The 13721-nt window shown below is 36.9% G+C and overlaps 1 protein-coding gene across 3 annotated transcripts in view; it reads left to right on the forward strand.

Moving 5' to 3' along the window:
- LOC150089829 (uncharacterized) overlaps window positions 1-13721 on the forward strand; it is a 281785-nt gene that overhangs the window by 117133 nt on the left and 150931 nt on the right. For all 3 annotated transcript variants that reach the window (XM_090389668.1, XM_090389667.1, XM_090389669.1), the window contains exon 5: window positions 986-1153. In XM_090389668.1, the coding sequence (XP_090245794.1) occupies window positions 986-1153 (168 nt within the window). The remainder of the gene's footprint in view (window positions 1-985; window positions 1154-13721) is intronic.

A 13721-nucleotide genomic window follows, 5' to 3' on the forward strand; every position in this document is an offset into this window, starting at 1 on the left:
GTATTGTACCTAATAAAATTTTTGAATATTTCAATTTTAGGTTTATCATTATATTTATTTATTCACCTTAATATTGAAAAGCAGTGATCCTTTTCAGGTTGTAAATTTTCTGAAGTGAGCATTTAAAAGCAAAAGTGAAGTATTTAAAACAAAAGTAAAATATTTAAAAAAACAAAAGTAAGTTCATATTTTTATAATTTTACTAAAATTTTAAAAATAAATCGCTGACATAGAGTTGTTGTACATAAAAGTGTTGGGAATTTGCATTTTTTATGTATAGCTTGAAAAGAAAAAACTGTAACATGAAAATAGAAACCTCCTTTTACGTGTAACAAGATATGGAAAATGTTACACAATTTTTTCTCAAATCACTCTGTGCGGCCCACAAAACAAATCTAACTCTGAATATGGCCCCCGTAAGGGAAAAGATTGGACACCACTACGTTATGGTATTAGAAAAGACCAAAGGAGCACTATTCCTTTCTAGTAGGACTGCTATGTAAGAGAAGTAATGTAAAGTAATCAAGTAAAGAAGTAATAATGTAAAAAAAATTTACATTCATTTTTTGAATAATTTTACCATGGAACTGAGCTTAGTTGCAAATAACCAAACAAGATTATATTCACAACTTTGTTGTCGTTATTTTTATGAGGCTGTGAACTTTTCAATGTGTGAAAATGAACCATTGCTACACTGGACACAATTAGTGAAAATAAACTGACAGTACATCAAATTATGTTCATCTCAGTTATTTGAAGGGGAAAATGTTTTGTTTTAAGGCATGCTTTCTAAGAATGGCTGCATCACTAATAGAAATAAAGGACTAATGTCATGCCAAAGTGTTTATTCTTTTCATCTTATTTATCAGTACATTTTTCATGTCATATTTCCATTCTCTTTTATATTATTATTATTTATTTTTTTATTTTTTGCCTATATTAAAAGGTATGTATAACATGGTTCTTCCCCCCCTCCCTCCAACAGGCATATTCCGAAGAATTGCTTCAGAAATTGCAGCTGTACATAAGTGAAGATGCAGAACTTCAGAAACTCACTAAAGATCAGAAAAGCAAGATATTTGCTTTGGAAGCCCAGAAAGTAAACTTGCAAGAAGAGCTAACATCTAAGGATAAGACTTTGGGGAAAACTGAGGTAATAATGAAAATATGTAATATTTATTTTTCGTTTTTATTGAATAAGGTGTGTTTTTTGCTTGCCATACTTAATTGTATTTTGCTTAACCAGTACTTAATTAAAAGTTTGTGTGCTTTTTTTTTTTTTTTTTTTTTTGTTAATCTAGGTGTTCTCATAATGCTTTGAACTCTAATTTTCACATGCTTTCAGCTGGTGAGCACTTTATTTTGATATTTTTAACCTGCACATTTAATCACACACTTCATGCATTTTTTGACATGCTGATTTTCTCCTATCATTATTTTAAAGTGTAGAATGCATTCACATTTTGCACTGTGCAACAGAAAATTATTTTTGCATGTTATTTTAAATTCTTCATTTTTTCTTCTTTTTTTTTTTTTTGAAATACGATTATAAGGTTAAGTAAGTTCTACAGTAATCAAAATTTTAGGGGGTTAAAAAAATATGTGCTTCAAATTGAGTTCAAATTCTCCAATTCCTAATAGTAATTTAAGAAATATGCTATTAGATCTTTAAGTCAAAACATTTTAATTTGTTTGGTTTACAATTGTGTTTGGTGCCTCCGTAGCCAGGTGGGAAGGAGCAGCAGTGCGTAGCACACGCTTCTTGATTAGTCCGGGGTTCGAGTCTGTCACCACCAAATAACGGAGGATGCGGAAAGGTCAGGGAATGACCAAGGCATATCCTGGAGCAATATGGCCTTAGTTGCTAATGCTCCTATAAACAAATAACAACAACAATTGTTTTTACTGAAGTTACTATCAAAAATCACAACTAGATCACTAATGACAGTCATAAGGATTATTATCAGGCATTTTATGTTGGATAGGCACAGTTAAAACAGAATTTTTAGGGGTTAGTGCCCAAACTAATTCAGCTCTTGAGATAAGATCTTAATCTTAAAATTCCATTGCAAAAAAAAAGAAGAAGAAAAAAAAAAAACTTTAAAGAAAACAATTAGTTCTGTTAACTGGTAATTTAAATTACCTGTTAATAATACAGTTAATTTAAATTTTCATGAATAATATTTGTTGAAGTAGCTGGAAGTATTTATTTCTCCTCTACAGTATTTTTAAATTTTTCTACAGTGAAACTTCCCTTTAACGGACAGCCATGGGGAACGAAAATGTGTCCGTTAGAGAGACGTGTCCGCTAACAAGAAGTCTGAGGGAGAGAAAAAAAAAAAAAGAAAAATCGTTAAATGTTTAATGTAAAATTAAATTAAAATATATACAGATTTTGAACAATATTTTTGTAAATAATATACATCTAATTGTGCTATGCATATTATGACTTTATCTTAAGAAAAATACATACAGTAATCACTTTTTTTCTTCTGCACCTTCTTCCGGCTGATAATTTTGTTTTCAACATTTGTTTGGAGTGAAGAAACCATCGAAATTCCTTCAGTATCTTCTTCAGCAGCGAAAAACATTTTTAAACGATTGATTTGTATGAGCGCTTCTATTTTCATCGGTGGTTCGTCGTTAATATGTTCTTCGACAGAATGACCTCCTTCCATTTCTTCATCTTCATGAGGAACTTCTTGAAAAATATCGATGATACTGTCGTTGATATCTATAGCACCATCTTCTGTAGTGAGGTTCGAGTCTATTTCTTTGTAGCCAGGGTCACTTGTAGCTGAAGTATCGTACGTTATCAATAGATGTTGAAGTTCTTATTTTTCTTGGTGCTCCACATTGCTGTTCACAACTTCAATTTTTGCTTTTGAGAAGCCAGACTTTACAAAACAGTTCACGACAGTTTGTTTTCTAATTGCGTTTACTGAAGAGGAAATCAATTGAATCGCATCTAGGATGCTGATTTTCTTTGCAAGGTCACTCGCACATGTTACATCGCTCATGTTTGCAATGAGATGTCTTAAAACATGTTTTCTGTAGTGAAGTTTAAATTTTTTTATTATCCCTTGATCCAAGGCTGACACTCTGCAGATGTGTTTGGTGGCAGAAAAACGATTTGAATGTTGCACAATTCAATGTGCGGGTGAGATGCAGCATTATCCATGAAAAGAATAATTTTTCTGTTTTGACGAATCATGTTTTGGTTAAAGTGACTTATCCATTCGCTCATGATATCTCGTATCATCCATGCTTTTTTATTAGACTTCCAGTCAACATTCAAAAGATTCAACTTTATGCCCTTGAAACAACAAGGATTTTGTGGTTTTCCTATAACAAGAGGTTGTTCAAAGTCTCCCAGCATATTTGTACACAATAGTACAGTCAAGCGTTCCTTAGAAATTTTTCCGCCCTGGCACTTTTCGTTTTTTAGACTCATTGTTTTTTTCAGGAAGAGCTTTAAAAAACAACCCTGTTTCGTCACAGTTGTAAATATCCTTAGCTTCAAAATCACGACATAAATCTTCCAGTTTGACGGTCCACTCTGTTACAACCCCAGTATCAACAGATCCACCTTCACCACTTACGGTTTTCCAAGAAATTTTATGCCGAGTTTTGAACTTGTGTAGCCATCCCACAGAAGCTTTGAACTCATTTACTCCCATAGATTTCGCAACCTCCAAAGCCTTTTCCCTAATAATAGGCCCATTAATGGGAATTTTTTTAGCACGTTCGCGACAAAACCACTCATACATAACATTGTCAATTTGAAGTCCAACAGTTTTCGGGAATCATTTTTGAACCTGATCATTTCTGTGTTGCCAAAATTGTTTAAGCAGTTCATTTTTTTCTTTAGGATGTCGCTTACCTGCGTCTTCCCGATTTTGAATTTTGCAGCGAGATTGCGAACACTATTTTTTTGCCGATCATACGCATTAATGAGTTCGACATGATCTTTTAAAGTTAAATGTTTACGAGAAGACATTGTGCACTTCACACGACACTGAACAAAACTGAAAACTGAAACTGAAAAGACGAAAGGCCGACCATATTCCCCCCCCTCCCTGCACACACCGAATTCATCAGAAGTTTTACACGTGCCTTAAAATTCTTGAAAAAGGGTTTAGAACCGCGACGTAAACCTTGATAAAATTCAGAGAATCGGAAATAGAAAATAAACACACGATTGAGGCAATACGTGGAAGAAATGTTCCTAGAAAAAGGGCCGTAAGCTCGCCCGCTGTCCGTTATGGGGAGATCAAATTAAGTGCTAATCTAAACGAAATAGTGCAGATTGCCTGTCCGCATCCGTTACAGAGAATGTCTGCTAGACAGAAGCTGCAAACACGTTAAAACCAATAGAGGTGAGTTGGGGAATTTGAAAATGTCTGTTGTAGAGAGATGTCCGTTAACGAGAGGTGTCCGTTAGGAGAAGTTTCACTGTAATTAGTAATAATCAATTCATTATTTTACAAGTAGTACACACTATTTCATTAGAAATAGTATCTACTATTTCTGAACTTTTGTTGTAAAATTAAATTCAGTTACTTAATTTGCATATTTTCTGTGTACCATTAGTTTTCTTAAATCCCATGGTTGTGCCCTTGACACATGGTTGCTTCACTTGATTTATTTCATGCAAAGAAACTTATTTTATACACAGTTCAGGGTGTGTCCCATGAGCTGTATTTATTTATTTATTTTTTTTTTTTCTGCAGTTGTGAATGTTAGTACTGAGTGAAGATGAATATGCGAAAGTAGCTGTTATATGTGTTAGTTAGTGAGAAGTTGCAATTATGTTCGCAATCACCTGTTCCCACATCAAAGTTGCTGGTGAGATTCAAACAGATGGGGTTATTGTAACAGTGACGATATCAGCTGTCATTGTTTGAAGATTTGTACTCAGCATAACAAAGCACCTCAGTTTCCATTGCCTTCGTGAAGAAAAGCTAGTGAATCCTTATAAACTGCAAATTCTTCAGACACTAGGAGAGGATTACCTTAGTTGACACCTGGAGTACACATGCCAATCAATACCAGGATTTTCTTGCTCTAGGTACAATGATCATGAATGGGCATTGTATCCAGAACAATTTTTATGTATTGTATATAATTTTTATGTATTGAGTGAGTTTAATTGGCATAATGCCTGTTACAGGTCCACAAGTAATTCAGATTGAATTAGCCTTTCTTAGGCGCAGGACGGTAACACTGTTACAATATGGTGTATTCTCTGGTAGGATCAACTACAACTACTTTTGCCTGTTTTTGTTTTGTTTTATTTGATTTTTAGGAGCATTAGCAACTAAAGGTCATATTGCTCCAGGAAATGTGGTGGTCATTCCTTGACCTTTCCGCATCCTCCGTATTTTGTGGTGACAGGCTCAAACCCCGGTCTAATCAAGAAGCGTGTGCCACGCACTGCTGCTCCTTCCCACCTGGCTACGGAGACGCCTCAAAACTGTGTGTGTGTGTGTGTGTGTGTGTGTGTGTGTGTGTGTGTGTGTGTGTGTGTGAGAGAGAGAGAAGCTTTTCCAAGCATTCTCAAGGAATAGGGTGGATATCTAGAATGGTTCCTATATGGCATGTCTCATTACAGCTGTTGTCATAGAATGGCTGAGTGAACAGTTTCCTCAAAACAGGATTAGTGAATATCACCATAATCCCCTAACCTTTATATCTCTGGACTTTTGAACCCATCTCTGTGCCTTTGCCCTGTAATTAACAAAAGCATTTGCATTGTCCTTCTGTGAATAGTGCACATATTGAACATATTTGTGCAACGAGTGTACCGTATATCTTGAAACTGCATATATCAAAGTTAAAACCTAATGGGAAATGTTCTTATTTATCCATGATCTTCCAAAACTTAATTTAGGCTTTAAAATACAGTTTTAACTGCGTACATAGATAGAAATATAAAGAATAATCAAAAGCAAGTAAGCTAAAAAACATTTATTAAAGAAACGAACTACATAATGAGTGAAAAATGGATATGCTATTTTCTATAAAAAAAATATTTTTTGAAGCATCATTTGAAGAATTGTAGCCTTCTTTTTCTCTCTCTCTCTTCATAACATTTATGATAGCAGCTAATTCCATTTTCTAGGGTTTGGATCTAGATTCATGATTTCTTTTTAACAGTTTCCAAATTTCGAAACATCTGCTTAAGTTCCCTTAACGAAATTTCTTTCGAGACACACTCTTCTCCTTCCGTCGCAATTTCTTCTTTCACGTTGTAGGCATGCTGTTCCAATTCAGTAAGATCCGTGTCGGTGAGTGGCTGTGAATGCAAATCTAGGCATTCTCTGACATTAGGGGAATCAACATCTTCAAAGCCAAGATCCTTTCTAATGATGCTAATTTCTTTAATAACAGCATCAACTCAAATTTCGAAGCCACAAAAATCATTTGTGCAGCAAGGCAGAAGATATTTCCACACAGCCCCTCATTTCACTAGCCATAACTTCTTGCTGTGACTTATAAATATTTTCAATAACTTGCCTAATGTTAAAATTCTTCCAAAATTCGGTCAACGAAATTGCACCTTCCCCCATCGTAGTTTGCACTGCTTGCACAAAAGTTCTTCTTAGATAATAGGCTTTGAAAGTTGAAATTATGCCCTGGTCCATTGGCTGTAGCATAGACATAGTGTTCGGAGGTAAAAATACTACTTTTACATTTTCGCACAGGACATTCAGCGCAGTAGGATGTCCAGGGGCATTGTCAAGAACTGAGGGCTTTAAATGTAAGATTAACGTACCAACTGTGTGGTACTACACTTAAGGTGGTAGAAAATGAAAAAGACCTGGGAGTAATTGTGCAGATATGAAGTTTTCTGAGCAATGCAGACAGGCTGCCAGGGCAGGTCATGGGGTTTTGTCAATAATATATAGGAATTTTGCTAGCAGGGAAAAGGAGGTGATTGTCCCTCTGTATAAGGCAATGGTCAGGCCACACCTTGAGTACTGTGTACAGGTCTGGAGGCCTCATTTTAGGAAGGATGTAGATTTGCTTGAACGTGTAGGCGCCTCCGTAGCCAGGTGGGAAGGAGCAGCAGTGCGTAGCACACGCTTCTTGATTAGACCGGAGTTCGAGCCCGTCACCACCAAATACGGAAAGGTCAGGGAATGACCACCGCATGTTCCCGGAGCAATATGTCCTTAGTTGCTAATGCTCCTAAAAACCAAACAACAACAGCTTGAGCGTGTACAGAGAAGGGCAACAAGATTGGTGAGGGGAATGAAGGGATCCTCTTAACAAGAGAGGCTTAAGTTCTGCAAATTTCAGTGGCTGGAGACTAGGCACCTGCGCAGTGATCTGATTGAGATGTATAAGGCCTTGAATGGATTGAGCATGCTGAATTCTGATGAGATCCTTCCACTTGTTCAGATTACGAACCTAAGGGGGCATAAATTCAAATTAAGAAAAGACAGATGTAGAATATATGTGTGGAAATTTGCCTTTAGCCAGTGGGTGGTTAATTGCTGGAACAAACTTCCATCTGTTGTTGTGGAAGTTGATAGATTAAATAAATTTAAGGAGGAACTGGACAGGCATTTGGAGGGAATGGTGTGATTTTTTTTTTGGCTGATGCTGCATAAGCTCATACAGTTGCTTTCTTGCATCACATGCTGCCACTACTACTACTATTATTTTGCTTGCAATAGTTTTTGACTACTGGACAAAAATAACTCTTAAACTTGTCTTCAAACAAAGCTTCCATGATCCGTGACTTTTTATTTGCCCGCCAAATTACAGGAAATGATGCTTTGTTGCAACCTCTTAAAGCCCTCAGATTTAGCGAATGATAAATAAGCATAGGTTTCAATTCGAAATCGCCTTCGGCGTTTCCTCCCAACAGAAGAGTTAAGTGGCCCCTGGAGACTTTGTAACCAGGTTGTGATTCTTCTTTTTTAGCTAATAAAGTTCTAGACGGCATTTTATTCCAATAAAGGCCAGTTTCATCAACGTTAAAAATTTGGTGGTCGTCGTAATTATTTCCCTCAATTATTTTTTTAAAACATGCAGGAAATTTGTCGGCTGCATCTTTATTGGCACTTGCTGCTTACCCTGTTAATTTAACATTATACATTCCAGTTCAAGCTTTAAACCTTTCAAACTACCCTCTTCTGGCCGAAAATATCGTTGTATCCCCTTTGAATTTGTGTGAAAATGGTGTTTTTCCTCCAGAATCGCGAGAAGTTGTTGATTATTTTAAGGATACATGGATTGGATGTCCAACTAGCCGACATCTTCGTTGACCACCAAAGTATTCCCATGAAATGTGGAACGTACGCCAGCTTGTTCTTGAAGGGTTACCAAGAACGAATAATTCTGTTGAAGGGTGGCATAAAGGATTTGAGGAACAAGTCACTGCTTATCATCCCAACATTTGGAAATTTATCGATTGCATTAAAAAAGAACAGAGTATTAACGAAATGCACATTGAACAATATTTAAGTGTAAGTGACCCGGGCAACAAAAAAAAAAAAGAAGTATCGCGATTGTGTTGAATGAATTAAAAGGCTTGTTAGTGCATACAATGAACGGGGTGATATTGTTGATTATCTAAGAGGTATAGTGCATAATATTTCTTATTAAAAATTTACATACTGTGTTGTAAATATTACAATTTCTTAGTAATTAATTATCCCAACGTGATTGATCCTGAAGATTGCATAAACATTCATTTTGAATTTTTGCAGTGTACTAGACATACCTAATGTTGTTATAATTAGTTTATTTTAAAATTAATCAATTGTTATATTGTTCAAATAATGGATTTTTTACTATTTTTGTGATACATGTAGCTATTAAAATACATAATCTACCTATTAAGTTACATATTTCCATTCATGTGTTTCTTTTTATTTCTGTACTATTCCCTCATAGTTCATAGAATTCCAAAAATATGCTAATCATAGCTTAAGGCAGAAATTTAAATAAAAAATAACTTTTTATGATTTGACCAAACACATCTCATTGCTTCTAGACGGTAAAATGCGATAAACTGACGCAGCGGTAAATTGCTGGCGGTAAATTTTCCTAGACTCAATTAATACAGGAACAAAATAATATTCGTGTTTACGTAGTGTTTGTGATAGGTACGTGAATTCATGTTATAAATCACTTGACTTTTTAAATCAGTGACGTGGTATTATTAAACAAGTGAAATAAGATGGCATTAAAATTGCTATCATTTTTAAAATGTCAACTCAAAAGAGAAAGATTGAGCAAGAAAACCAGAAATTAAGAATGAATGAGCTGAGTCATATGCATTTGTGACAAATTCTATAGGACCTCTGTTATGTTTAATATGTAGTGAAAAACCTTCAAACAATAAAAAAATGACCATAGAAAGACATTTTTTGACTAAACATAATACATTCACCAAAACATATCCAGCCAAGAAAAAAAGGCTGTAAACGAGTTGCAACAGAAAATGTCTTAACAAAGAATTCAATTTCAAAGTGGATTAAATCATCAAGCAATAAAAATGCTGCAAGTTTTGTAGCTGCAAGTGAAATTGTAACATGGGGGTAACTGTTTATGGACAGCGAATACATAAAATAATGTTTATTAAAATGTCAGAAAATCTTTTCAGCAATTTTCAAAACAAAACAGAAATAATTGCGAAAATGAAAGAAATGCCAATATCTGCAAAAACTGTGAGGAACAGACTTTACTAATGGCCAAAGATGTAACCAGTCAGCAGATTATCGGCCTAAAGTCAGCGTCAGGATTTTCTGTAGACACGTGATGTTGGTGGTAATCACGTGATGTTGGTGGTATGGCGCAAGTTGTCCTCTTTTGTAAATATGTAAACTCTCAAGGACCCCCAAGAAGAATTGTTTGATTTACTCCCACTTATAGGACAAACGTGTGGAGAGGATATAGAAACTGTAATTACTGACAAAAATATGGGAATTAATATGAACAAAATAATTTGTATCACGACTGATAGAGCCCTAAGCATGAAAGGTGAGAACAAAGGTTTCATTAATTTATTTAGAAAAAAACATTTCGCATAATGTGTTTTCTTTTCACTGTATAATTCAAGTGGCTCTTTGCTCGCAAATGTTTCCGAAAGAGATAACAGCAGTGATGGATTTGATCACAAAGATAGTCAAAATGTGCAGTGTTGATACTATTTGCTGCTTGTCTTGATGAAGTGAAATTATTTTTAAAACAGAAAGATATGAATGCTGAATATGAAAATCTAGAAGGCACTGATTGGTTACAAAAATTCTATTTTATAGCAGATGCGACGTCACATTTAAATATACTAAATAAGAAATTACAGGAAAAGGTAACAAAGCAGGTTCAGACCTAATTTCTGAATAAGAAGGGCCAAATAGCCCTGAAACGGGTGCCATCTGGGTGGTTGGTACCTATCTGAGAATAAGTAACATTAGTCTTCTCCTTAGGTGAAGCGTTACTTATTCGAAGTAGTGCAATATCATGGCAACTCGAGGTGGGGCTCTTCGGATTCTTTTTTTTTTAATTACATCAAAAATGGCTCTTTACTCAAAAAAGGTTGCCGATCACTGCCTTAGGGTATTTATTCTCAGTGATACTGGCAAAACAGGTGCCTTCGTAGCCAGGTGGGAAGGAGCAGCAGTGCGTAGCACACGCTTCTTGATTAGACCGTGGTTCGAGCCCGTCATGTTCTTTTGTTCTTTTTTAATGCAATCGATAAATTTCCAAATGTTGGGATGATAAGCAGCGACTTGTTCTTCAAATCCTTTATGCCACTCTTCAACTTCCTGGACCAAATACGGAGGATGCGGAAAGGTCAGGGAATGACCACAGCATATCCCAGAGCAATATGGCCTTAGTTGCTAATGCTCCTAAAAACCAAATAACAACAACAACTGGAAAAACTCCTTGCATTGCCTTTGTTCAAATGAATACCATTTCTACAAAATTAGCATTAGCTCTAGGTCCTTGAGGTTGTCACAGACATTCTCTCAGATATGCCAGACAAGCTGTTCTTGCTACCTGGGAGTCTAAAACGCTGATGGAACTGATATTCGGGTGACACTCAAGTCAAGTGGACCCAATTTCGGTGAAGTCCGGACGGTCTATGACAGCCAAATCCTCTGCTTGCACCTTCACGATGGTGGGACTGTTAGTAATCCTGGGTATAACCTTCATGCACAAGTACATGGTGGGTGACCACCCAGGTGTGAACCAACGTAAGCAGGGGTCGAGGTGTGGCGCCAACACCACATGGAGGAATGCCGCCCCTCTATGTTACCAGGCAGTACTAGGTGGTAGATGACTCTCATCAACCGGTGAAATACCACCACTTATTGGAGGCTTGAAGTGGTGGAACCCATGTTTAGTCTCTAGAGCTACGTTCCGGCCAACCCTTCCCTATCTCTTCCATCATGCAGTATGATTGATGATTTTTGAGGTTATGATGAATGTCGTGGCGAGATCCAATATTCCTTACATTTCGAGGGTACAGCTCTAAAACGGTGTTCGCAGGCCGGCCGCTAGATAGTACACCGGACCAAACCTATTGGTAACTCTCTAGGAGGCTTCCGGATCAGCTAGTGTATAATCTTGCTACCTCTACTCTGCCAGATAGTGACTGGAGGGAGTCCGAGTAGTGTGTATGCGGGGAGCATTGTCGAGGCCACGTTATGTCAAGGATCTGGGTATATTCTTACCACATGTACGCCATATCCAAAAATTTCATTACTTCATACAGCATGTCCCACCCACTTTTTCTTACTATTGAATACACCATGAATTGTCAAAATAATAGAGCAAGCTTATCTGCGAAAAGATCTAAACCTCCCAAGGACTTCCTAATTCATTTCACAAATATACGTGGTCTCAATTCCAATCTCAACGATGTCCATTTCCACTTGCAGTCTTCCAAACCCCATGTACTTTTTCTGACTGAATCTCAGATATCAGTTGATTCAACTACTGCTCATCTCAGATGTCCAAATTATTTGCTTTATGATTCCTTTCGCCTCAAAGGTGGTACTTGTGCATATGTCCGTTCTGATATTCCATGTCAGAGACTTGGCAATTTGGAATCTCCTCTCTTTGATCTTCTCTGGCTTAAAATCTCTCTACCTCATTGTGTAAAATTCATCTGTTCTCTCTACCGTTCTTCCAACTCCACTAATCACTTGGAGCTCTTTGACTTCCTCTCTTTGCAACTTGACTTTCTCCAGTCCAACTTTCCTAACAGTGAGGTAATTTTCCTTGGTGATCTTAACGTTCACAACTCCAGCTGGCTTCCGTTTTCTAGTCACACTGACCCAACAGGTTGAGATGCTGACGCTTTTGCAATTACTAATGACCTAGCACAGATTGTTCATTTACCTACAAGAATACCAGACAATCCTAATCATACAGCCAATACGCTTGATCTTTTTCTCACAAAAAACCCTTCTAAGTACAAGGTTGAAGTGAGAGGTCCTTTAGGCACTTCAGATCACAACTTGGTGATTGTCTCTTCTCCAATGGAACCTTTATCTCATGGCTATTCCCAACCTCGTATTGTTTGGCATTACAAGAATGCAAAATGGGATGACCTGCGAGACTTCTTTTCTTCTTTTCCTTGGTCTGATTACTGTTTCAAAACTTCTGATGTCAACGTTTGCCCAAATCGTGTCAGTGAAATTATTCTTGCAGGAATGGAATCCTTTATCCCACACTCCACTTTAAAATCTCGTCCTTTATCTAAACCTTGGTTTTCCAATAAATGTGCTAAGGCTGTCCAAGAGAAGAACGTTGCATATCGTAATTGGCTTGTTTCTAATTCTTCAGTTTCATTTTCTGCCTACACCAAAGCTCGCAACAATTGTAAAGCAGTTATCAATCAGTCCAAACTAGAGTTTGAACAGGCTAAGAGTAGAAAACTTGATTCTTGCCCTAATGGTAGCCGAACATTCTGGTCTCTTGCCAAAGCTATTGGCCGCAACTTTTGCCCATCTCTGTTCCCACCTCTGTCCAAACCAGATGGTTCTGTTGTCACTTCAGCCAAGGATAAAGCTGAACTGCTAGCATCCCATTTTTCTTCCAGCTCATGTATTAATGACCTTGGTAAAACACCTCCCACCATTCCTAACACGCTCCATTCAATGCCTCCTGTGGTCTTCCGTCAAAAGGATATCAGAAGGATTTTGATGAATCTTGATGCTACGAAAGCTCCAGGTTCTGATGGTATTCTCCACTTGTTCTCAAAACCTGTGCTCCTGAACTTACTCCTATTCTTTGCTGCCTTTTTTCACTTTCTTATTCCAAAGGTGTTTTTCCTTCTGCTTGGAAATTTGTTCATATCCATCCAGTTCCTAAAAAGGGTGACAAATCCCTCCCATCCAATTACCGTCCCATTGCAATTACTTCTACTCTTTCTAAAGTAATGGAGAAATCAATTAACCGCCAACTTTTAAACTACCTAGAAACCTTCCATCTGACCAACGATCGCCAGTATGGATTCCGTCAGTGTCGATCCACTGGTGATATTCTCGGTTATGTTACCCATTTATGGACTAATTCAATGGACAGGTTCGGTGAAACACAAGTAGTTGCTCTTGACATCTCAAAGGCTTTTGATCGTGTTTGGCATAAAGGTCTTCTAAACAAGCTTCCATCTTATGGTTTGCCAACTGTATTTAGTAATTGGTTATCCAGTTTTCTCTCTGATCGCTCACTGAGGGTGATGGTAGATGGCT

This window comes from Mastigoproctus giganteus, chromosome 2, assembly GCF_048544385.1.
Source record: "Mastigoproctus giganteus isolate SK-2022 chromosome 2, ASM4854438v1, whole genome shotgun sequence".
NCBI lineage: Eukaryota > Metazoa > Arthropoda > Arachnida > Uropygi > Thelyphonidae > Mastigoproctus > Mastigoproctus giganteus.